This window comes from Conger conger, chromosome 1 (genome assembly GCF_963514075.1).
Source record: "Conger conger chromosome 1, fConCon1.1, whole genome shotgun sequence".
Taxonomy (NCBI): Eukaryota; Metazoa; Chordata; class Actinopteri; order Anguilliformes; family Congridae; genus Conger; species Conger conger.
In genome coordinates this window covers 77,275,120-77,302,097 of record NC_083760.1, presented here as the reverse complement: position 1 = coordinate 77,302,097, position 26,978 = coordinate 77,275,120, and the positions used below count along the sequence as shown (strand labels likewise).

At 45.6% G+C, this 26,978-nt stretch overlaps 1 protein-coding gene and 1 long non-coding RNA gene across 4 annotated transcripts; both read right to left on the bottom strand.

The window, feature by feature from the left end:
• Nucleotides 1-548: 548 nt before the first annotated feature.
• LOC133123930 (dual specificity protein kinase CLK2-like) lies at nt 549-18,805 on the bottom strand. Of its 3 annotated transcripts, none has more exons than XM_061234662.1 (13): nt 18,643-18,805; nt 15,837-16,012; nt 14,286-14,553; nt 10,825-10,918; nt 9,651-9,717; nt 9,135-9,251; nt 7,026-7,192; nt 6,067-6,161; nt 4,839-4,968; nt 4,672-4,754; nt 3,719-3,798; nt 3,249-3,339; nt 549-1,617 (listed from the first exon to the last, which is right to left on the bottom strand). In XM_061234662.1, the coding sequence occupies exons 2-13, from the start codon at nt 16,010-16,012 to the stop codon at nt 1,426-1,428; spliced, it is 1,560 nt and encodes a 519-aa protein (XP_061090646.1). In that variant the 5' UTR covers nt 18,643-18,805; the 3' UTR covers nt 549-1,425. The 3 variants fall into 3 exon arrangements, with proteins under 3 accessions (XP_061090646.1, XP_061090656.1, XP_061090664.1); XM_061234672.1 differs by having other exon boundaries at nt 10,825-10,915; nt 18,643-18,804; XM_061234680.1 differs by lacking the exons at nt 14,286-14,553; nt 15,837-16,012; nt 18,643-18,805 and adding an exon at nt 12,050-14,279.
• A 1,032-nt stretch (nt 18,806-19,837) lies between these two features.
• Nucleotides 19,838-20,884, bottom strand: LOC133118632 (uncharacterized). The gene is made up of 3 exons (XR_009706412.1): nt 20,782-20,884; nt 20,485-20,522; nt 19,838-20,379 (listed from the first exon to the last, which is right to left on the bottom strand). It is a non-coding gene; the product is annotated as an uncharacterized LOC133118632 (long non-coding RNA).
• Between the last annotated feature and the right edge of the window lie 6,094 nt (nt 20,885-26,978).

Here is a 26,978-nt window from a genome sequence, read left to right as displayed (position 1 = left end):
CGCACACTTCGGGGACCGGGTAGTCTTTGGAGCGAGGCAGTTCCTTCACGTGCAGGTAGCCTATGTGGCCTAAATAACCAGTGACTTTCTTTGAAAGGAACCAACACAAGAACAGTCCTTGAAACTCCTCACAGGCACGAAATTATACATCACATTATACAAGCAAGAATATTACCCCAAAAAGAGTTCACAAAAGAGCTTTGAACGCCCTTGAATTGAATACAGTATCAAACAAGTGTAGGGACAGTACAGAAAGGCTGCAAATCCTACGTCGGCCTGAGGGGGCACCAGAGCTGAGGACTGGCTTCCTGTACGGTTCGTGGGCGCGAGGACGCACGCACGCAGTGACTTAAGGACTCTGGTTGCACACGGTGATGCCAGCACCAAAATAACCATGACAGCAGGGTTGCACTCACACACTATCGCCTCTAACTCCATATCAACACCCCCCCACCCCCCCCCACTCAGACCAACAAGCCTTTCAGGGAAACACACTGAGCAGCGTATATACCACCCCAAAAGTCACAAAAAGACAAGACGGGCCTGAATATGAGCTTACGTTTATTATAGAATTGTACATATATACAGTTTATACAAAGTTCATTTCATACAAAAAAAACAAAACAAAAACAGATGCTCAGTTGTATCAATAAATACTGTAAACGGCTAGGCTGTGTGTCTGCGGCATAGAGGGCATATCTGCAGTAGGTCAGACTGTGTGCTTCAATTCATGACAGACAGGCAGCATTCTTTGCAACAAGGAAAGTGTACTCTGTGCGTGTGTGTGTGTGTGTGTGTGACGACACTTGCTGCCAACAGAGCGATGAAAAACCATGTAAAAGTTAATGCCACTGAGGAACAAGGAGCGGCAGTCAGTTACCATTAAGGAGCCCAGGTCAGTATCAGAGGGAAACAGGGCCGTCGGCCCGGCTGAGATCCAGCGGCTCACTGAGGCACCGACCCGCAACTGCGCTGAGTGACTGTCGGCTGGTGATGTCACGAGACCCGCCCTGTCCAATCAGGATCAGGCAAAGGCTCATTACGCGTCAGAGCCCCTAAAAGACAGCCAGACACCTGTCCGTGTCATCGGAGGGCTCTCGTATTCCCAATCTCTCTTCCAATCAGCAGAGTTCAGTTTGAGCCTCTCAGAAAATTGAAGCGGAGAGATTTTAGGAGGGCTTCCCACATCCCCTTCCCCTTCCAACACCCACCAAGGTCAATTCTCAGGTTAACTTGGATTGGCTGGTGTCGCTGTCAAGTCATCGTTCTCTGGTAGCCGCCCTCCAATGAGCCCCAGAGTCTGAGGCTGTGGCCACGCCCCCATGCCTGAGCCGTTCCAGTCAGCACACGCTGTGCGCTTCAGGGGGGAGGGAGTGGGAGAGCAGGGGAGCCCCGGCGCTGGCCTTCCCCCCCCCGGCCCCCCGGTCACCGGCTGATGTCGCGGTTGCCCTCCCAGCTCTTGCTGCCCCCGGGGTCGCCCCCGTCGCGCAGGGGGCAGAAGAAGGGGTGGCGCAGGGCGGCGGTGGGGGTGATGCGCTTGGAAGGCTCGTACTCCAGCATGCTCTCGATCAGGTCGAACAGCTGGTGGTGCTCCTCGGCCTCCGACAGCAGGTAGCGCTGGAGAGGACCCGGGGGGACAGGTTAGCACCCACAGGGAACTGTTCATTAAACACAGCCATCATTTCCTGCTCATTTTCCATCTGCCCTCTCTGCATGCCCACTGGTAACAGACAGGGCTCCCTCCCCCACACTCACCCAGGGGCAGTTCTCTCTCCCCCCCACACTCACCCACAGAGGCAGTTCTCTCCCCCACACACTCACAGAGGCAGTTCTCTCCCCCACACACTCACAGAGGCAGTTCTCTCCCCCACACACTCACAGAGGCAGTTCTCTCCCCCCACACACTCACAGAGGCAGTTCTCTCCCCCCACACACTCACCCAGAGGCAGTTCTCTCCCCCCCCAACACACTCACCCAGAGGCAGTTCTCTCCCCCCCCCAACACACTCACCCAGAGGCAGTTCTCTCTCCCCCAACACACTCACCCAGAGGCAGTTCTCTCCCCCCCCCCACACTCACTCAGAGGCAGTTCTCTCCCCCCCCACACTCACTCAGAGGCAGTTCTCTCCCCCCCCACACTCACCCAGAGGCAGTTCTCTCCCCCCACACTCACCCACAGAGGCAGTTCTCTCCCCCCACACTCACCCACAGAGGCAGTTCTGTCCCCCACACTCACCCACAGAGGAAGTTCTCTCCCCCCACACTCACCCACAGAGGCAGTTCTCTCCCCCACACACTCACCCACACTCACCCGCAGAGCCTTGCAGTTCTCTCTCCCCCACACTCACCCAGAGGCAGTTCTCTCCCCCCACACTCACCCACAGAGGTAGTTCTCTCCCCCACACTCACCCACAGAGGCAGTTCTCTCCCCCACACTCACCCACAGAGGCAGTTCTCTCTCCCCCACACTCACCCACAGAGGCAGTTCTCTCCCCCCACACTCACCCACAGAGGCAGTTCTGTCCCCCACACTCACCCACAGAGGAAGTTCTCTCCCCCCACACTCACCCACAGAGGCAGTTCTCCCCCCCACACACTCACCCACACTCACCCGCAGAGCCTTGCAGTTCTCTCTCCCCCACACTCACCCAGAGGCAGTTCTCTCCCCCCACACTCACCCAGAGAGGCAGTTCTCTCCCCCACACTCACCCACAGAGGCAGTTCTCTCCCCCACACTCACCCACAGAGGCAGTTCTCTCTCCCCCACACTCACCCACAGAGGCAGTTCTCTCCCCCACACACTCACAGAGGCAGTTCTCTCCCCCCCCCACACTCACTCAGAGGCAGTTCTCTCCCCCCCACACTCACCCACAGAGGCAGTTCTCTCCCCCCCACACTCACCCACAGAGGCAGTTCTCTCCCCCACACTCACCCACAGAGGCAGTTCTCTCCCCCACACTCACCCACAGAGGCAGTTCTCTCTCCCCCACACACTCACAGAGGCAGTTCTCTCCCCCCCCACACTCACTCAGAGGCAGTTCTCTCCCCCCCCCACACTCAGAGGCAGTTCTCTCCCCCCCCACACTCACTCAGAGGCAGTTCTCTCCCCCCCACACTCACCCACAGAGGCAGTTCTCTCCCCCCCACACTCACCCAGAGGCAGTTCTCTCCCCCCCACACTCACCCAGAGGCAGTTCTCTCCCCCCCACACTCACCCAGAGGCAGTTCTCTCCCCCCCCACACACTCACCCGCAGAGCCTTGCAGTTCTCCCTCACATATCGGCCCGCAGAGGAGTTCTCGTCCCAATCCAGCCGGCCGCGATAGAAGTACTTCTGTTTCCTGAGGGGAGAGGAGACTGTCTGTACTGCACCAGATAGAGATTTACACTCCTGTCTCTCACACAGTGCAGTCAGCGCAGAACAGGGCCCAGAGAAGGCTGTTTCTGAATATGAAATATGTTTGTTTGTTTGTTTGTTTGTGTGTGTGTGTGTGTGTGTGTGTGTGTGTGTGTGTGTGTGTGTGTGTGTGTGTGTGTGTGTGTGTGTGTGTGTGAGAGAAAGAGAGATACTGAGTGTAAAAAAAGTTGATTCTAACCTGGTCTGGTTTGTGTGTGTGTGTGTGTGGGTGTGTGTGGGTGTGTGCGCACGTGAGAGAGCTACAGCCTGTGCGTGTGAGTGAGAAAGAGAGAGACTGAGTGTAAAAAAAAGTTGATTCTAACCTGGTCTTCCGGATCATTCTAGAGGGGATGGGCCCCTGTATTCTCTCCATCATGGCCAGGTGTTCTCTGTTTTCATGCGTCTGAGAGCAAGGAGGAGAGGGAATGATGACAAGCAGACATACACACCTCCCAACACAGTCACGCCGTCGGTACACACGCACAGGCACACGCACACGCGCGCGCACACGCACACGCACACGCACACGCACACGCACACGCACACACACTCTCTTCCCCCCCCCCTCCCTTGCCCTTTCTGCCTCGGGCTCAAGGCCTGCTGAAGGACGGTAGAGTGATGGTATGGCCTGGTGCAAGGCCCCACCCACACACACACACACACACACACACACACACACACACACACACACACACACACACACACACACACACACACACACACACACACACACACACACACACACCTCAAGGGCACAGGCGCGCGCAACGCTTCATCTTCGCAGCGACAGTTTGAGTGCCTCATCTTTCACAGCCTTTTATTCATGCACCCCCCCCACTCACACTTTAGGCCTGACGCAAATCATCTGTGCTGATTAAAGACCTGCACTGTCAGGCTGAAAGATTGCATTAGAGGGCAGGGGAGGAGGAGGGAGCAGTGGGAGCAGGGAGAACTCTGTAGTCGGGACCAGCTGGAGGAGCGTGTGGATCTTTTGATCCTGGAGCTCCTGCTAGCACCAGGCTGCTGGGAGTTCATCCCTGTGGACCCCGACGGGATGAGCCTGCAGCTGTGTCCCCCAGCTGCTGCAACCAGCGCCACTTAAAGGCACGCACAGGGTCTCAGTCACACAAACACGCCTACACACGCACACACACACGTGCGCACGCGCACACACACACACACGTCTCAGTCACAAACACACACATGCAGTGAAATCATATCTGGCAGTATTGAACTGAAGCATACACCCACAGTGGGCAGGAAGGTAAGGGTGTACCTGAAACAAGGTGAAGCCCAGGTAATACTCAAACAGGATGCAGCCGATGCTCCACACGTCACAGGGCTGGCTCCAGCCCAGCTCTGCAGAGAACACACAGACACTCAAAACCGCTGCTATATCACACCAACGGCACAGGAGAGCACAAACGCAGCGAGAGCACTTACCCAGCAGCACCTCTGGGGCGCGGTAGTGCCGCGTGGAGACGATGGTGCTGTGGTGTTCGTGGTCGAAAGTGGCGCTGCCGAAATCCACCAGCCGTACCGACGTGCTCTTAACCGTCCGCTCCTCTCGCTTCTGAGAGAAGACGACAGCGAGGACATTATAAACTACAAGTCAGGAGCACTGCAACCGCCAACGCTAAAAACCACACAGGGAGAGGAGCAATAAGTATCCATCAGATAAAACACAAGACGGGGGCACAATAACACACCCGAAGCCACCAAGATGAGCGCAGTAACTGCCATTTCTATTAACACCACAATAGGAGCACAGCAGCAGTCAACACAATAACTATCAGCACAATAAACCATGAAGATCGGACATAATAAAAATCACTGGCATAAGAAAGAGTTAGGCCTGATTTATACTTCACTCATGATAAAATTGCTGTGTTGCATATATCAAACAGAAAAAGGTAACACGACACTCCAGAATTTTTTCATGTCACGGACAGTCACACTGTGTTCCTAACACACACACACACACACACACACACACACACACAAGAGATGGTTGTGCGCGGCAAATATAAATGCCGGGTGAAGGAAAAAACGTCGAGAGAACATAACCTGACAATGATTTGGCGGTTATACTACATTACATTACATTACATTAATGGCATATGGCAGACGCTCTTATCCAGAGTGACGTACAGTTGATTAGGCTAAGCAGGAAACAATCTTCCCCTGGTGCAGGGTTAAGGGCCTTGCTCAAGGGCCCAATGGCTGTGGGGATCTTATTGTGGCTACACCGGGATTAGAACCACCAACCTTGCGTGTCCCACTCACTTAACCACTATGCTACAGGCTGCTCCCACACTACGATGCGACGAATCAGCTAGTCGGCATTGTTAGACCTAAGTAAGTTTGTTTGCATTCGTTTGTATTAACAAGGTGTTGGATTAATAGCATTAATTGTAAGTAATTGTAATAATTAATTACAATGAATGAAATTTACATATTAAATTGTTGAAGTTCACCATCAATGTTGCACCATATGCTGTCTTGAACGCATATCAGGACAGTCTGCTGAGAAATAACCTCCCTCCAGACCAGAGAGGCTCAACGTCGTGTCGACCACACCTCCAATGAGAGGCTGTTTTTAGACGTTGAGGCCTCTCTAAATGCTGTGGCATTAGGACAGGAAGCGAAACGTGCGCCTTTTTCTCCTCACCTTCTCCACATTGTACGTCATGGTGAAGTCGGAGTTCACAAACAGGATGTTTTCTGGTTTCAAGTCGGTGTGGGTCAGCTTGTTGTCGTGGAGAACTGAGGGTTAAAAAAAGCCAACGTCAGAATCCACACAACAAAGCGGAACCGAGCAGGCAGACGGAAAAAACACTCAAACGCAGCGGAGGGGCCCTGCAGACCGCAGGTCAGCCACATATTCATTTAACTGAAGCACTGGTCTGGAGCAATGCACTTGTGAGAGTGTGTGTGTGTGTGTCTGTGTGAAAGTGTCCGTTAGTGTCTGTGTGTGAGGCCTCATGAGACGGGTGTAGAAAACCTCAAATGTCTCAAACAGACAGAGACCTTGAGGTCTCCTTATCTCTTTCTCCCTCTCCACACGTGCTCTATGATCAACCATAACCAATCATTAACTTTTCTGCATTTTACAATATGCCATGTACATTAACCATGTACCCTGTACCAATCAGATGTAGAATTAAGCCTGTGTATAAAAAGATAAGAGTTCATGCTCGTCCACTTTGTTGTGTTTAAGTACTAAACTCTTTCTGCAGAAAATGGATCAGCTTGCTTCTTAGACATAACTAGTCATGCCTGGTCATAATAAGGGGAGACTTTTCTCAGCTTAATAGCGTGTATGTGTGTCTGTGTGCGTGCACGCGCGTGTGCGGTTCTGCATGTGTGTGTGGGTAAGCATGCAGGCGTGCGTGTATATGTATGATGGCATGGCAGCCAATCGCCATTGGTGTGTGAGTGTGTGTATGAATGGGTGAATGAGAAGCATCAATTGTACAGCGCTTTGGATAAAGGCGCTATATAAATGCCAACCATTTACCATCTACCATGTATGAGGGTGTGAGTGTGTATGTGGCTTCTTGCGGTGGCATGCACGCGTGTGTAAGTATGAGCATGCGTGTATGTTTGCGCATGGGTCCATGTACTCACACTTGATGGCCTGGCAGATCTGGTAGGCCATGTGGCGGACCTGGCTGATGGAGTAGGGCAGGTAGTTGTTCTCCTTGAGGAAGTCGAAGGTGCTGAGGGCCAGCAGCTCGAAGGAGAGGCACATGTGGCCGTGGTAGTCGAACCAGTCGTACATCTTCACACACAGACTGGGGCGCAAGAAGGGAAGGGGCAGAGTCAAACACTGCTACCGTAAAAGACCAACAATAGTGCCACCCGTAACCGGTCCTGACGCCCCATCTCCAGTGAGAACGCCAGTATGTTCGCGTTTTATTCTTTGTTTAGAGATTACTTTCAGAAGTTAAATGTTACATTTCTTGCGTATACACCCACCGAGCACTTTATTAGGTATTTATTAGACTTCTTTTTTACACTTCTACTGCTGTAGCCTATCCACTTAAAGTTGAGTCTTCGGCATAACACTGTTCTAATGTGTGGTTATTTGTGTCATGGTCACCTTCCCGTCAGCTTTGACCAGTCTGGCCATTCCCCTCTGACGTCTCTAATTCACAAGGTGTTTCTGTCTGCAGAACTGCTGCTCACTGGATTTTTCCTTTTTCTTTTTTCTTTGCAAACTCTAGAGACTAGTGTATGTGAAAATCACAGGAGATCAGCAGTTTCTGAGATGCTCCAACCACCCAGTCTGGCACCAACAATCATTACACACTCAAAGTCACTTAGATAAAATCCCCCATTCTGATGGTTGATGTGAACATTAACTGAAGCGCCTGACCCCTATCTACCGGATTGTATTCATTACAGTGCCGGCACACAACTGGCTGATTAGATAATCACATGAATAAGTAGGTGTAAAAATAAAGTTAAAATGTTCCTAATAAAGTGCCCGGTGAGTGTAGTTATAATATTTCATATCTTTCTGCCCCACTTAATAAAAACAGGTTACAAGAATCAATCGTGCCTAGGCCAGGGATAAAGCTTAAGACCTTAACACCGGGCCTTAAACGTTTGTGAAGCTCACTCAGCTGAACTGAAAGGCACCAAATGGCTGCCTGTGTCCCTGGCCGTACCATCCTGAATACCAGCGACATGAAGTCACCATTTTACCCAGCAGGCCAGCGCGAGACACAGACACAGAGTATTAAGCTGCGCTCCAGCAGTGCCAATCCCCGAGGAAAGAATGTCACACTGAATTCAATCTTTTCAAAGTGCCTGAGATTTCAACTGACACCAAGTGACCCTGTTCAGAGACCAGTCTCACTCCTGCAGTGCTTTGCGCTTCGATTCCAGGCAATCAGATTCGTCAGCATAGCAAGCGTGAGTACCCTCCAACGCCTCTGTAACCACAGGCCGCTCAGCCAGGATAAAGCCACAGACATAGGGCCTGGCGTGACCAAGCAGATTTAGCCGAGCAATAGCGGACTACAGGTTGTGGTTGGCTAACGGTACACCCCATGTTTGAAGCAGTATAATCTATGCTATGGTGCATAGCCCGGATTCCTGGCAAGCAGTACCTCAACTTTCAGAGCAATGTGTCAAAATAATAATGCGAAAATAAATCAGTTCTTTGGATTATGTTTGTTTGTTTTTCTTCCCCCCGCATGAGTCTCGATTCAAAGCTGGCAGGGATTGCAGCAAGAGTGACAGCTGAAACGCATTTCCCTGAATGGAGCTTTGAGTAGGGGACAAAAACCCCTGAAATATGATAAACCCATAGCAGAGACAGAAACATGCATTTTTATAACAGCAGGGTCCGGTCCTCTGTGCTGATAAACACACAGCTGAGACAGAAACGTGTGTATTTAGACATAGAGGACGCAGGCTGGTGTAGATATAGAGAATGCAGGCTGGTGTAGATATAGAGAATGCAGGCTGGTGTAGATATAGAGAATGCAGGCTGGTGTAGATATAGAGAATGCAGGCTGGTGTCGATATAGAGAATGCAGGCTGGTGTCGATATAGAGAATGCAGGCTGGTGTAGATATAGAGGACGTAGGCTGGTGTAGATATAGAGAATGCAGGCTGGTGTAGATATAGAGAATGTAGGCTGGTGTAGGCGGGTGTAGATATAGAAAATGTAGGCTGGTGCAGATATACAGGAAGCAGGCTGAATTAGATGAAGGCTGCACTCACTGTTTGTTCTCTGGGTCTTTCTCGTTGATCCTCTCCAGAACGTTAATCTCCAGTCGTGCTGCTTCCTTGTACTTCTCCACATTTTTAATAATCTTCAGGGCCACGCGCGCTTCGCCCCTGAAACAGACCACACAACCATTTCTACTTTGATGAAAAAATGTCAAATTAAATGTACAAATGTGTGTGCTTCCATGAGGCAGCAAATCAGTCTACACCAGGGCTGCACAACAAGAGCCGATCCGTTTCAGGATTTTCTGCCAACTTCTGGTTTTAATTATATAATTGACTCAATCACATCTTATCTGACATGTGTATGAGTTCCGGCTACAGCCGCGGCCTGCAAGTGTATCCTAATGATTTTGCTGTGCCCAAGTACAGGCTTGAAGCAGGGTCGTTTATAGAGCGGTCAGCAAAATAAAAACAAGGCAAATGGTTGGAACAAAAACGCAGCACGCAGACCGGTGCACACACTTCCTCCAAGATACACACTCATTCAGAAGGAGGAGAGCCACAAACCTGCGGTGGTCCACACACTGCACTACCCTCCCGAAGGTGCCCTCCCCCAACGTGCCGACAATCTCATCTGTGTGCGAGGGACGGTGAGAAAGAGGCAGACAGACGGACAGACACAGAGAGACAGACACAGAGAAATGGTTAAGAAGTGCTGAACAGCAGAGTGACACACTGAAAGAGGAACGGCAGAGAGAACACATTTTCAGGGTCAGAGGTTGGTCAGCCTCCCTTCCACGGTAGGAAAGTGCTCCCTCATAGTAGAGGTTTATACTGGCGTACGCCACCCACCCCATCCGCACTCTTGAACCTAAACGGGAGCTACACACATTATCCCTGCAGTGGCTGGGTGTTCTACCTGGGGTTTGAAGGAAGGGGCAGAAGTGATAGTTGTTAACGCATAACTGAAGTTAAAAAAAGGCTAAAAAAAAGTAGATTTTTCCATCCTTCACCATAAACGCCATTGCTCGAGTTAAATAAAAGCAGTCCTTGTCTTTTTTAAGAGTAAATAGATGAGAGCAGAGGGAGGGAGGGAGGGAGAAGAGAAGAAGTTGGAAAGCAGATTTTAAGGCATTCAAGGACGACTGTGAAGGAAGGAAAAATACTACTAAACAACCAAACAGAGAAGAAAAAAAAACTCTTCCCAGTCTGTGCGATGATGGTGCTCTTAAATAGTCAAGAGAAAAACGTGGGCCACTGGAGTGAGGGAGATCTGGACTGGATCAGAAGTGAGGGGTTTCATTAGGAGGTTAATTGAAGCTGGTTTTAGAAGTCTGAGTAAGGAGGGGTGGGCTCAGTGGGGTTTGATTAATGAAAGACGAGGAATGGAAAATTAATCGCATTGTGAAGCGGATTTGAAAATAAATTATGTCTTAAACAACCCGTTGCCTTCTGCTGTCAATTTTCAAGGACAAATTGAAACAAAACAAAACAACCCAAGATACTTCAAATATAATTCCTAAACATACAACTGCTACATATTTGCAGAAGTAACCGAGCTAAACCTACCCTCTCAAATTCCGTCTACGACGCACCTCTGCATGTACTACACAAAGTGATCCGTCGCCTCAGCTCGAGAGAAGCCGGCAGAACTGCGTTAACGGGGTAATCCCTTTCCTCTTAATGCTCTAAGGATGTACTGATATGGAGAAGGGTTACGATAAGTAGTGGCAGTGAGTACATCTCTCTTGCAGGACGTCCCCACTCCGATAGACCAGGTGCCCCTCTTCGTCGTCCTGCACACTCAACGCCCGCGTCCGGCCGGTGCTCCGCTGCTGCCCGCCAAGGTCGGAGGGGGCGGAGAGGGGGCCAGCCATTGCCACGGCGACAGCGGGAGGAGGCGGTGTAGTTGTTGTAGGTAGAATGGGCGGTCATATGGCGAGTCATTTGACACCACACCACGTGAGGGATATATAACGATAGGGATATAGTGCAAGGGAACAAGTCAAAGATCACATTCCTCTCACTGCTTTTGTCTGTCTCCCACCTTTCCCTCTCTTTATCGTTTTATCTGCTGTTCCTACCAAACAAAAAAGAAAGTCTACAGAGATATCCATGAATGCATTAAATTATTAAATGAGATTAGAGCAATAAAAATGCAACATCTTTTTTTTTTTACCAATACAGAAAGAAATTGAGTCAGAAAATGCAAAATGGATGCACAAACGTTTCAGAAATAATCAATGCTAGAAAAAAGGGGGGGATTAATTGAAAGAAAAAAAAAGTGATATTCAAACATAAAACAGTTGGAAGCACTTTGAGAATACAATTTGCAGCTTTTGCACCCTCATCCCTTGATCTGGAGCCCGCAGACAGAGCAGTGTCAGAGACACACACACACACACACCTGTAGTTGGAGTGATTGTCTTTCAGAAAGACACTCCCGCACACACAGACACACGCAGTAACACAAACCTCAACATGATAGCCCTACCCTGCTATTCCGCGCTCTGTGGCTCAGCTCCACATCCCTTAGCCGGAGCGACACCAGTCTCCATGGCTCTTACCCCAATGTAAATCCATACAGACTGGGGGCTAAATGGGACATGCCAAGGGGCTCGGTGGCCTCCGCTGAGGAGCCCCTCCAGCCTATTTCCATCCACAGGGCTCTGTTATTAATATGGGTGTCTGAGGAAGCCACTCTCGCTCTCAGCCCAAACGGAGAGCGTAAACAGAGAAGTCTCAGCAAGCCGCAGGCGGGGCGGCGGGCAGCGGGAGGGACAGGACAGCGCAGGGAGACGGGTGTTAGTCTGCATGCCGGACGGACGCGAGCGTGGGCGCAGGGAAGGGGAGCGCAGGGAAGGGGAGCGCAGGGAAGGGGAACGCAGGGAAGGGGAGCGGGGTTCACTCGGAGCGGAGCGGAGGCAGCGCGGGGGAGCAGAGCGGGGGAGGAGACAGGTACTCACAGACAGGCACAGGCAGACACAGTCCACGCAGGTCTTATACACCGAATACAGCTCGGTTTTGCCCATCGCTCTCGCGCAACGGGAGGGAGAGGACGAAGGGGACGGAGGGGGGGGGGGGGGGAGGAAGAGAGGGAGAGAGGAAGAGAAAAGCACAGGAAGATACAAACACTAGCAGAGGAGAAAGTGAGAGTGGGGAGGGGGGGGTTAAGAGAGGGGAAAGAGAAGAAAAGGAGAAAGCGGAGAGCAGGAAAGTGGCGGTTAGGAGGTAGAGAGAGCGAAAGAACGGGGAAAGGACAGAAAGGGTGGAGAGCAGAGAGAGGGACAGAGCGATATGAGGAGGGCTAAAGGAAAGTGGGCGAGAGCTGAGACGCGTGCTAATAATAAACACCGCTCATGACTCTCCTGGGAAAGCGCTGCAAGGTGAATCAAAACTTCGAGAATGGAGCCGGAGGATCCGGTTTCCGTCTCCGCCACCCGGAAAACCCTCCTCTCCCTGACCCGCCTCACGCTCTTCTTCCAAGCAGCAGCCCCCTTCTGCCCACCCCTGCATGCATTTGAGTGTCTATCCAGCACACGTTTCGCCATTTACTGACATGCCTCACGTGCCCCAGAACCGTGATGTGATAGGATAGCATCTGTTTGGGCTGAACTTATGGGTTGAGAAGATTGAATTCTTTACGTATATAATGCTAAAAAGGCATACATTTAACATGCTAATCCATGTAGCAACCCATGGTTTTAAGCTGAGTGGACAACTTGAAAAATAACAGTGATCAATTATTTTCACAATTCCAGCAGAAGGAGCAAAATTAGCTAAAGAAGCTGAGACAGAAGCCTACAGAAAGGCTTATACGGTTTTCTAAGAACTGCATATATAAAAACAGAACCATTTCAGACTTGGCTCTGGCTATTTGGTGGAATTCCATTGGCACCTAACACTAGATACTATGGTCTTTGATGGTCGACCACATTTTCCAATGCATATTACAAGGATTAAGCAAAACATCTGTAGACATCTGGTCAGGGCGGCCTGTAGCGTAGTGGTTAAGGTACATGACTGGGACCCGCAAGGTCGGTGGTTTGATCGCAGGTGTAGCCACAATAAGATCCGCACAACCGTTGGGCCCTTGGGCAAGGCACTTAACCCTGCATTGCTCCAGGGGAGGATTGTCTCCTGCTTAGTCTAATCAACTGTACGTCGCTCTGGATAAGAGCGTCTGCCAAATGCCATTAATGTAACATCTCCAATCACACCATGGGACTCATCTGAATGAGTATAAATATGAATGAAGCTCCTTATGTTCATTTTAAAATGGCAGCTCAAACAATGATTGCTCATACTAGCAGTGGACGGCAATGAAGTGCCATTTGAAGACGCATCACATGTAAACCTATTTTGAATCCGTATGAAACCGGAATAAGAGAGTGGCAGTGATTTGTTTGATCTGGTTGGCTGTGAAGAATGCTGGACAGACGCTAAAGGCACGTGCATCATTAGACAGCTATGTGGATCCCAGCCTGGCCCTGCGACAGTGCATCACTGAGCCACGGCCATCTGACAGAATGAGCTCACAGGTTACGGGCGGAGGAGGACCATAACAGAGAAAGGACTGCCTGACTGGCTAAAGCTGAGTGAGCAGGAAATGGCTAAGGCAGGGGGGGGTGATAAAAAAAATATTAAAAAAATCTGGCTAAAGCAGGCCCAGTCACCAGCTATGAATATCTGGCTGACACAGTCTTCAACTATGAAAATCTTCCCATCAGACTTGCTCACAGCATTTCTAGTGCAACTGAACATCCCTGCCAAAAATACTAATTCTGTGCAAACCGAACACAAGCATAATGCTTACGTAGTTTAAATGGATTGTTTTAGTGTCAAGGCTAGTGACAATGTGAGTCTACCAATCAGACTCCGTATTCCTGATCTAATTGTGGGAATGCTGAATAATATGTAGTGGCCCGCATTACGAGACAATGAAAAAAAAAAAAGATTGTCAAAACCCAAAAAATACAAAACTAAACAAAAAATAATAATAATAATAATAATAATAAATAAATAAAAAACGAGACATGAGGAAAAGTTTACTACTTACCAAGTCCGGGGGCTGGGGACAAAAGGATGTTATAGGAAGACTTAAGGGAAGGAAACGTGGGATAAAGACGAGGGACAAAGAAAGGCAGAAAGAAATGAGCGAGGGAGCAGGAAAGAGAGGTAGGTGGGTCGGGCAGCACTCACCGAAGAGGACGGGCTATAGGACCTGGTTCTACGCCTCCTTCGTTTGTGCTTACGCCTGCTGTCCTTCCTGCCGTACGACTCCTCGCGGGGCCTGTTGCGCTCCCGGTCGCGCCGGTAGTCGTAGGGACGGTGCGGTGCGTCGCCGTGCGCGTAGTAGCCCTCCGGCGCGGCTCGCTCTCTCTCCCGCTCGCGGCTGTAGTCCAGACGCCTGTAGCCCTCGCAGTAGCGCCGGTCGTAGGGCCTGCGGTCTGCGGAGCGGTGGTCGTAGCTGAGGTGGGAGAAAAGGAGCGCAACTCAAAGAGGGGCCTGACGTAGTAGGCAGAGGCCTCAACGCGGTGACTGAGAAAACTCAACACACACACACAAAAGATTTGCTCACTGCTGCTCATCTCTTGGAACAATTATAACCTCATGAAGAATTTTGACCGGATGCAGAAATGTTTGTACTTCTTCAAGCAGCTTAAAAGCCAGGAAAACATTACAGCTCAGGTCCTCATCAGGCAAACAGCATTGTCCTCCTGTACTATACCCCTGACAAAGACATGGAGTCCCTTTTTTAAATTTTTTCATATTTTTTTTTTTAAGGAAAACATATTTCTGTGTGTGCGGTCTGCATGTATATTACATTACACTACATTACATTACATTACATTATTGGCATTTGGCAGACAGTCTTATCAAGAATGACGCACAGTTGATTAGACTAAGCAGGAGACAATCCTCCCCTGGAGCAATGCAGGGTTAAGGGCCTTGCCCAAGGACCCAACGGCTGTGCGGATCTTATTGTGGCTACACCGGGGATCAAACCACCGACCTTGCGGGTCCCAGTCATGTACCTTAACCACTACGCTACAGGCCGCCCTGACCAGATGTCTACAGATGCTTGCTCAAGAGCCCCATGCTGAAGGGCCCAATGGCTGGGTGTTTATTGTGGCGAACCACCGACCATGCGTGTCGCAGTCATGTACCTTAACCACTACGCTACAGGCTGCCCTATATCTTGCGGGTGTATCAGTTTCTTAAGTTAGAAGTGTGTTTGTGTGCTGTGCAAGATGGAAGCATGGGAGAGAAATTACTAGGGGTGGTAAAATGAGAAATGACAGATGTTAACTGCCAACACTGGGAAGATAAAGGCCACATGAAATACGAAACTTGCATGGCGCACTATACAATGTTCACACACCACTAAGTACTGCAACAGTTCTTAGGCTGTAAGTGTGTAATAAATGATCAATTCTGCATTTAAGCAGTACATGTTTGAAAGATAAACATTATTGACTCACTCTTATAAGACTTAAGAATGAGATTCAATAATCCAATTCATCTGAATGACACCCACGCCTGGGAGTCAGCGCTCGTTTTCTACAGACGTGTTTATCAAAGATCTGTGTGTTTGAGGCCCACAGGATGCTAAGCACAGTTCAGAGGCACATAGGGGGAAAAGCGGCCTGTAAAAAAGCACAGGTGCAGCGCACGTGTGGAGCGCAGTCACGCACTGGTGGCGCGAGGGCCACATGGGCGAAGAGGGCGATGCGTTTTTAAGGCGCTGACCTCCTGGAGCGCAGGTAGCCCTCCTCTCTCCGGGGGCCTCCCCCTCTCCTCTCCCTCTCACTGCTGGAGGACAGGGAAGGGGACCGCTGTCGCCGCTGCCTGCGTCCACGGCACCGGTCCTGGTAGCTGCCTCGGCTCGCCCGCTCCGGAGATGGATACCTTCTAGTGTGAGGCATCTGGGACGGGGGGGAGAATGAGCGAATTAGGGAGGAGGTGAGGGTGAAGTGAAGGGAGGCGCCAATGCGGTGCACCAGCCGGTTTCAACAAGTGAACCAAGACTTTTTAAGACCACTTAGAATGCAAATGAAGACCAATTCCAAATCCATATTAAGAAAAAGAACAGGCATCAATCGATGTGAGGGTAATTAACGGCAGTGGGAATTATTTGAAAAGTACATTAATCTTGACATTCTTTTTATTACAAGACAGATAAGTGAAACACAAGAGGAAGGACAGATGCACATTAGCATGACTGAAAGAATGTCACCTCGTATGCATATGTGTGAGTGTGTGTGTGTGTGTGTGTGTGTGCCTCTTGTTACCAAATCACTGAAGTGAGGAGATAAAAGGAGGGAAAGTGGAGTGGGGAGATAAATTAGGGGAGAAAATGGAGGACAAGAGTCCTTTTCTAAAAGCAAACCATTTATTAAAATCAGGTCACAAACTCAAACCAAGATAATGTATCCATCCATCCATCCATTATCTGAACCCGCTTATCCTGAACAGGGTCGTAGGGGGGCTGGAGCCTATCCCAGCATACATTGGGCGAAAGGCAGGAATACACCCTGGACAGGTCGCCAGTCCATCGCAGGGCACACACACCATTCACTCACACTCATACCGATGGGCAATTTAGACTCTCCAATCAGCCTAACCTGCATGTCTTTGGACTGTGGGAGGAAACCGGAGTACCCGGAGGAAACCCACGCAGACATGGGGAGAACATGCAAACTCCGCACAGAGAGGCCCCGGCCGACGGAGATTCGAACCCAGGACCTCCTTGCTGTGAGGCAGCAGTGCTAACCACTGCACCACAGGATAATGTATTTTAGATGTAATCTAAAAATGTAACTCAGTAGAAAGCTACAAGATGAGTGTTCAGAGCCTAGAAAACATGTAGAAACCTGTCAGTCCAAAATGATATGTCCCCTAACGTTCGGAGGGAGTGTGTGTACGCATGAAAGACTGTCTGAGGAGATGAAGCGTGATGTTGGGGGGAGGGGAGAGAGCATAAACCAGTACACACCCTCACCGCAGATGGAAAATGGCAGGCAGGCGAGAAACAGAGGCAGACGCATGGGGGAAGGGTGCTTTTTAAACTGAAGAGGTTTGTACCTCACACCTGTCTGCAACCCTCCTCAAACCCCCACACCCTCAGCATTAACTCCTGGATCAGGGAGACTTCACACAGGCCAACAACTGCTAAAGCATCACCAAGAACCACAAAATGCTACTTTTATATGCTACTAATAATATGACCATTCATCAAAATAAAAATAAAATAAATAAAATAAATAAACGTGTCAATTTTAAGCACAATGCCTACTGCAAAAATGACTGAATTAATATGAATATCCTTCCACAACAATTAATCACAAGATTAATCAGGCCTGGATCCAAGATCTAACATAATGCAACAGTAGTTAATGGTAATGCTATTAGAAAAAATAATAATGAGTGACTGGTCAATGTTTCTGCCAAAACAATTCTCAGGGCCTCTAACCGTAACCTAACAGTAACCGTACCTGCATATGTAGCATATGGTGTAGCTAGCCACATAATTGCGTTAACGTTAGCCAGTCAACAACCAAGTGGGCGTTAACACTTTAAGTTACTAGCTAGCTAGCTGGTGATTTAGTTGGCGATAGATCAACCCTGAACCTGCAACTAAGTTACACACTCAAGTTTCTGGAGAATTACGCTAGATGACAAACGTTAGAATAACTAACCTAGCTAGCTAGCAACCAGTGAACAACTCACGAAGTAATCAAGTCTAATCACTGCGAGTTATCGTTTTTGTAGCGCATTAGGTTATGTTAGTCCAAGTTAGTTACTTTCTAACTGCCTAGCTATCATTAACTTGGACCTAGCATATTTGTAAAATCATAATGTTAGCCAGCTAGTAGCTACATAATGATACCCGCGGGTAGCTAGAGGCTAGCAAACTAGCTAGAACGTTGCAGACTAGCAACTTTTAAAGGTTGCACTTGCACACACGGATTAGGACTAACTTTAGTGGCCAGGCTACCTGACGTGTAGCTAGCTAAGTAATTTAAATTAGCTAGAAAGTGGGGTAAATTAGGTAGTTTAAGATGAGCAAATCGGCTTTCTGCAAGACAGATACAGCAAAGCTAATGTTAGCTAGTTAGCCGACTAGACTGGGTTACTTAACTATTTGGTCATAATTTCTAAAACATGGCTTAGCTAACGTTATGCATTTCTATTAGACTGAAGTAACGTTGCAAACTGTATGATTTCGTAGCTAGCGCTGCAATGCCAAATACCGTTGTGTACTCTAACGTAGTGTTACTACTTCTAACCATATTCATCCACTGGAGTCCGCCATTTTATGCGAACCCAATATGGTCCTGCGTATATAACCAAATCGACCGCCATCTTACTCGCTAGTGTTGTTGGCTAACGTTAGCTTCCTAGACTTGAAAGGGAGAATAATGTGTACAAGGTGCTGGAAAACAAGGGAGTGCTGTATTGAAGTACACCGTTTTAATGGCACGGTGGCCTGTTCAGCGCACAAGCCTCAGACTCGCTGTAGACAAATAGCTAGGATGGTATGTATTTATTTTACCGTTTTAGCAGTGAGGCCCGTCCGTTTTTCCAACAGGAAATCCGTGCTGTCGTCTGTCTTCGGTCTTTCTGTGTTCGAAATTCGAATCCGTTTTCCAGACCGTCCCCCCTCCTATTTCGCGCGTTCACACTCACGCCTCTCTCCTTGGCTGAACGGGCGCGCTCATGAGACCAATGGTGTGTGTTGAGCTCAGCCAGGGCCCCTAAAATGATTTTTGACATGATGCCACCGAGATTTCGCGAAATTTTCACAGTATGCTAATTAATTGTGCGGAATAACCTGAATGAAACGCATGTCACTTTCTAAAATGATATTTGCGATATTTTTAATTGAAAACTAAATTTTGGCCATTTTTTAAAAATCCGTTTGAAACCTTTTTAAAACCAGTATTGAATACGTCATTCGGGATATTAGATTGAAGTTACTACGAAGGAAAACAAAAAACAATATTCTAATCAGCCAAACTTTAGATACATTTGGCTTATGTTATTTACTGTATGTGCACTTTAAATATAAATACATTGTGACCTATGCTTTTAGAAACGGGATACTTGTACATTTATTGCCATTGCCATTACATTGCCATTAACCTTAAACATGCCTAATATCCACAAGCAGCACGAACTTGCAAGTTAACATTGTGATTTTCAGAAGGCTGTCTGATTCGGCTTGCACAAAAAGGTAGAGTGAAAGTACATTTTTGTTCTTTACATATGTTATGTCTGGGTAATAATAAGTACCTTCTACAAGCAAAACATGTACAAATTAATTATGTATTGCTGGTTAGAGGTACAGTTACCAATTGGGTACCAACCCAATCACAAGCTTTTGCACCTTTTTATGTATTTTCTTCTACCTTTTTTTGAAGAGTGCAAAATAAATAATGCAACTACTGAAAGTTGGGTAACTACTGACAGTTGGTGTTTCAATATGAACAACCATTCTCCATTTTACAATAGGTCTGGGCTGGGCTGAATTGTTTGTGTTTCTAGTATGTGCATATGTCTCCTATAACTGGTGGTAACACAGGTGTCAGTAGCTTATTTATCATTATAGCAGCATCTTTTGCTTTCCAGATAGCACAAGCACGATGCACAGTTAGCATCACAGGACTTTATTTTGAGGTGAGAAAAAAACATTTAAAATGACTAATGATTGAATAGTGCATCACGTAAAACATGAGCTAAGTAAAAAAAAGAAAAAAGGGCCAAACAGTCCAGATGAATTCAGCACAGTTTGCACATTTCTCATGCAATGCAAATTATGACAAGTAAAATAATGCAACATTGTGACAAGTAACATGTTAATTGTATTATTTTGGTTTGCTGCAGAAAATAAAACATGAAATAAATCTTTATTATTATTAGTAATTCATATTTTTCTTTTAATGTTTCCCCAAAATGAGAATAATTGGTAAAAATTACAAACACTGCAAGTTCATAATTGGAGGCATAAACATTGAATTTTAACAACAAATGACTGTACAGATTTGGCTGTCTTTGTTTGCCTCTCTGTCCGTTTCTCCACAGGGAGCTCCTGCAGTATCAGTGGGTCTGTATCTCTTTATCTGCAGGTGTCTGAATTTACCCTTCACCTTCGCTGTACTCTCCTTCAGTCATGTTTGCATCTCACTTGACTGTACACCATACTGTCTTCCTGCTGGTTCTGGGCCTGTCTTTGTTTTCTCTCTGTCCTGGGTTTTCTCTTGATATCCAGCTCAGCATAGGTGATATCTCTCTGGAAAGGCATGCACAAATGTGATTTGTTCTTTTATCAAAGTTAAATATCTTATGTTTTTATTGAATGACACTGTTAATGTGACAGTACGTGTGCAATGCTTACGCAAGTTGGTGAAACTTCTGTCAATGACGGTTCTGAACCTGAAACACAGGTAAGAAACTCACTTGTAATTTCCCACAGTGATTTCATTCAGTCCGTCAATTTCTCCATTACTTTGGTCCTCTTCTCTTCTGATCCTCCTTACCTTTGTTACTACGGTTATCCCTCTTTTATTCTCTTTATCACACTGCACTGTATGTAAACCTCCCAGCTTCTGTATTTCCCACACGCTAGTCTCTGTATGTGGTGTTTATTGGCATGTCATTCCCTGTCAATGTTAGAGGAGCGTGTGCAGCATACCTTTGTGCTTGTGCTGGAGACAGTGACACAGCAGCAGAGTGAGAAGACACACGCAGAGCGTGCAAAGCGCTATTTCTCCATATAGGAGTTTATCACACCACTCTGAAAATCACATATAACAGCATATGAGATGATTATAATATTAAATGGATAATGACATATGCATATTCATTGTTAAGCTTAGTTATCTAGTACTGCAGGCTACTGTATGCCATTGCCATTGAATGTCCATGGAAGTCATGCAGTCTGCTTTGAGTGTAAAAGCATCAGTAGGCACAAGATGGTGCTGTTGTATTAGATTCTAGATTGCAGTGTGCTGCATTCTCACACTGGTTGCCATGCATGCACCTACATGCGGATGTTTGGCAGAAAAATACAAAGCACAGCCTGTTGATGTGCATATTTCATAGGATATCATTTCATTAGATAGATAGATAGATATATAGATAGATACATCAAATGTACTCCTCATACTAACCAGGGTCAGTATGGGTTTGCTGAAGGAAAGAAAACTTTGGGCTCTGAACAATGGAATTCACCCCAACCTGGACCTCACACCACAATTCTTCATCCATATCCACCATCCTATCCAAATTCATCTGCTGCACATGGTATAAATTCTCATTCTCAGACTCATACTCCCAGTCAGACCTCACTTTTAGTCCAATCCTCAGCTGGCTCTCTACCCTGTGACTATAAAAAATAAAACAAAAATTTCAGATTCAACAAATGCTTCTAACTTCAAGAAAAATCTCCTAAATGAAGAATATAGTTTATGGTACTATATGTGGGTTATTTTGGATCGATGGCCAATGGGATTCGCATTGTTTTTATTCAGAGATCTTGATGTGATACTGGTTTCACAGGGCTTTTCCAATCATCTCAATCATTATTAAAAAGGTTACACAAAGACAAAATAATGATACTACAATTATAAGTATTATATAGGCATGTTCTATTACAAACGAAGCTAATTGTGTCTTGCACTGTGGACTTCTAGTTATCGTTGGGTAATGATACAGGACAGGTTCAGACCTTTGACGGCCATGTTTATTCTAGAGGTCCCAGCTTTTGCCAACTTAGCCAGTGGAGGCCCTAGAATGTATATGTTCATACAGAATAATAGTAATTGACATGAATGGAAATTGTACCTGAACCCCACTGTACCCCACTCACCCTCTTCCGGTGTCAGTGAAAGACCAGGTCTGACCAGGTTTCTCCCATGATTCCTGAGAAGACCGCCATAAGATATTGACCCAGGGGGCACTGAGTCCGGTCATGACACAACGCAACTCAGTGTGCTGAGGATCTTCACTCCGGTCTGAATTTGAGTCAGTCTTGTCTTTGTCTTGTCTTCTACCGTTGGATGTTTTATTCCAATCCAGCTCTTTGCTTCCACCCTCTCCCATCCATTTATTCAGCAAATGTATAGCACTGCTGTGCGTCCAGATATCTGCCGAAGAACAACACCAGAAATTAGATGACACCAGAGTGTCCTGACCTTAATCCAATAGAGATGCTGTGGCTGAACGAACAGTGCATTCTCAAAAACCTACCAGTTTTCTGAATTAAATCAGTTCTTCCACAGCGACTTAAAAAGACCAAAATTACTGTTTGCAATTATTGCTGCTAAAGATGGTGCAAGCAGTTATTCATTTAAGGGGGAAATTACTTTTTCTCGGGTGATTTGGGTGTTTGATAAAAATGTGTTTGTTTTTTTTACTCAGGCACCCATTTTGCATAAAGATCTGAAAAATATTTTCAGAAAATATTTTATAGAAAGAATATGGCCAAATAATACTATGCCCATTTCAAATCTGCTGACAATATCATGTTTCTCATTATAACCAACGTGTCTGGACACATTATCCTGTACTGTGTCATCTGCAGGAAACCCATTCTTATACAGTAGCTCTTGTTTTCCATAATTGCATCACCTATGCACATCATGCCTGCATTTCTGTCACTGTTTTTTTCTGGATATTCAAATTTCTTTACTAACAAAAATATTGTGATCAATTATGATTTATAATTTGTGTATTTACATTACATTACATTATTGGCATTTGGCAGACGCTCTTATCCAGAGCGACGTACAGTTGATTAGACTGAGCAGGAGGCAATCCTCCCCTGGAGCAATGCAGGGTTAAGGGCCTTGCCCAGGGGCCCAATGGCTGTGCAGATCTTATTGTGGCTACACCGGGATTAGAACCACCAACCTTGAACCATTCACAATTTGCTGTTGGGCATATTTCTTTTCTCTCTGAGTCACTGGCCGCATGCTGTGTAGGCTCCTAAACACCCAGTCTTTGACTGATTTTCTGTTATGGGTATTACTGACACTTTTATCTAAAGTGACTTACAGTTGATTAGACTAAGCAGGGAACAAACCGTTGCCCTGGAGCAATTTGGGGTTAAAGGCCTTGCGCAAAGCTATGCGGATCTTATTGTGGCTACACCGAGGATTGAACCGGCAACCTTGCGGGTCCCAGTCATGTACCTCTCAATATAAGATTAAATTGTGAAGTGCCTTATATGTTAAAAAACTATGAATTAATTTAAGCAAAAATTATATATGCCAGTTCTCTAACATATGCTGTATGTATTTATAATTTTCTGTATACTCCATATGTGTTTCTTGTATGTTTTTAATACAAATTTTTCACATGACTACAGATAAAGGGGACCATAATCAAGCAAAAATAAACATGTTTCTGTCTGTATAATTTAGTACAAGCATACTAAGCAACATAGATGTTTTTATTTTTTATTTTTTTATTTTATACAAATCTTCTGCATATGGATGATTTTACTGTCCATTTTCCCAACATAACAACCTGCTAAAGATTTCAGACACTGCTGTCCCAAAAGAAATGTCATGCATGCAACTTTTACTTGCATGGCTTTCGGTACACGAGTAGCTACTACAAACCCTGTCAATCAATTACTATTTTAGACTGGCATAATTGAGCTGTAATTTGGCTAGCATTATTTTCTTATCATGACCATATTCACTAACACATTCCGTAACCATATTAATATTCCTAAACCCTGTGTTGGTACACAACAACATTGCAGTCCTTTCACATCACAGTATTTAACCTTGAGCCAGGACATACTCACCTCCGACCAGTAATACAGTTCCATTGTCACTAAACTGGAGGCATCTTTTGTTGAACTCTCCGCAGTAATACCGCCCTGTATCCCCTGGTTCCACCTGATCAATCGCCAGGGAAACATGAGTGTGGTTTAATTGTTTGCTGAAGAATCGGCAGGGCGATTGTTCACATTTGGTATTGATCTTTTGTAGGGTCTCATTAGAGTTCATTCGAACCCACAAGCCCTGGTCCTCCTGATACTGGCAGTGTGACTGGAGAATGACGTTGCCACCAGTTCTGGTGAATTGGAGTGAACAGCACAGATAATTGGCTGCAATAAACAAAGATGTACATTTAAAACAGAATGTCTGAAAAGCCTATCAATAAAAACGACAAAAAATGACAAAAATATTTTAGACAGATCTGAAACTGTACAAAATGTCATTCATCATATGTGTTATTTCTAATAAATAACAACATATTCACAAATCATTTTATTTCATATTATTCAAGTATGCAATTGTAATTTCCCTACACATTGGAAAATAGAAATTACTCACTGCTGGACAGAATGAGTAGCAGGAAACCAAGAGCATGTGGCATGTCTGCAGGACAAAGTTGTGTGTGATTTCATCTGACATTTGACTGACTGCTTACAGATAGAGAACATATGCGTGCCAAGTTCAGGTTCGCCTTTTTGCTCTATAATCATAGATTGAGTTTCCATTCGGAGTGGACCACACCTTCACCACATGCCGCATGACTGTTTCACAGCTATTTCTATAACTGGAATCTACAAAACCCGCAGAACTGAGCTGAATTAAAACCACTTCAATGCAAGGCGGTGTCACCATCTCAATGCTCAAACTCTAGCCTCACCGTTTTCCTACAAACAACATCAAGACTAGTTTTTAGATCTGCTTGAAAAACAAATTGTTGTCCTGTCCGAATTGTTTATTTGTACGTAAAGTAGACAAACATGCTAGCAAAACTTCATGCATGCAAATAAAACATCTCATTGAAAACAATTCCTCTCAATTCCATCATAGTAAGAATGGAATATAGGCCTATAATCAAATACAAAATATTTGTCTTTCAGTGCATACAGTGAGCTCCAGAATTATTGGCACCCCTGATAAATCTTCACAAAAAGTGCTGAAAGGTTAATCAAATATTACAGTTAATGACAAATGCTTTATTTTCAACATGTTCCGACTATGGTCTATATCCAGTGTGCTTTACTAATGATTCAGTTCAATCAACCAAGTCATTTTTCAGATGAAAAAAATATTTTTACAAAAAACATAGTTATTGACACCCATGGTTTAATACTTTGTGCCCACAACCCTAGCAAAGATGACAGCCATAAGTCTTTTCCAATAATTTGTGATATGGTTAAATAATATATTTGGAGGGATTATTGACCATTCAGAACTTTTCAGAATCATTCATTTTTGGGATACCCCACTCTTCAGATCAGGTTTTTCATGGAGTTTAAGATGTTTTTACCATTTCTGTGTGGATTTTGATGTATGCTGCTGGACAATCTACATACGACCAAAGAAACCTGCTTTTCTGCCAAGATTTATTGGTGCCATTGATCTTAAATCAACCTCCCTGGACCACTAGCAGCAAAACATCTTCAAATCATCAATGATCCACCGCCATATTTGACAGTAGATATGTGGAGCTTCTCCTTGCATGCATTCCATTTTGCTGCCAAACATGTTGATGGTGTGTATGGCCAAAATATTCAATTTCGGTCTCATCTGACCATAGCACTCTTTTCCAGTCATAATTCCAATGAGGTTTGGCACACTCAAGAGGTTTGGTTTTGTTTATCATGCTCAGTAAGGGCTGTCTTTGTGTTCCCTTCCAAAGAGTTTGCTGGTATGGAGGTGCCACATTGTATGTTTTTTTTTACACTTGCTGACCCTAAGACACAACTAATATCTGCACTTTTTTTTGCTGCATTTTTGCAACCATTCCACATGATTTACACCTTTTTATTATTGCACTTCCATTTGTTTGTTTAACCGTTTATGTATGTTTTTGTACCTTTAACCCGACTCATGACACAATATAGTTCCTTTAGACCAAGATGAACTAAATTAACGTAAAATTGTATTGGCAATTTGACTTTAAAAATTTTTTTTTACAATAATTATTAGGGGTGCCAATAATTTTGGCAACTGTGGTTTTCAGAAAGAATGTGATTACTGAATAAGAAGCATGAATAAGAAGCATGCTCATTCAAAGTGAATAAATAAATTATAATACCTTTCGTACACAGGTACCTGCACTCAACATGAGCAGTGCACTCTGGCTAGTCCTGTTAAATGACAGGCAGGTGAACTGCATTTTATACACATTCATTTAAGACAGAATATATATTTATATTGGTTAGCAATTGGCCACTACTAAAAACTAAAAACTCATGACATTAGCCCTTGATGAACGGAATGGGTGCAATCATTCAGTCAGATCAGCGGTTTTGAGCTACATGTACCACTCCCCTTGCTTGACTGTGAAGTAAGTGTCTGCGTGTAGGCCTATAATTATAAATGTTTCCATGGTACAGCACAGCACCACATACTTCACCACAGGATTTGAAATAAATAGAAAAAGAAATCAGGCAGTTTGAAAATAATCCTTATAAACTGTTATAATCTGCTTTTGTCAAGCTTTTTTATTTCATTCAGTTGCAATAATTCTGTCAAGTAAAATACAACTTGTATAACATATACATTTTATAGAAAAGTAGGCTAGGGCATAATGAAACTTAATCTAATATAATATGATTTTGTAGAACTCATTGTATGTATTGTAGCTACAGAAATATTTGTCTTCTATCAATAACAGATGAGTAATTAGTTCGACTTACTCACGTAAATACATACCGACAAGGAAATCACTATTTTATAAGGTCTGCACATCAATAAAAAATTGTACCCAAAATCTCTAGTGCTTTGTAGAGAATGTGATGAATCTCTACAGCGTTATTCTTAAAACCTTCATGTACAAATGGGCCACAAGTATGGCAAAAACATTTATCAGCAAATGCTATGAATATACACAACAAAAATGTATTTGTTCTTA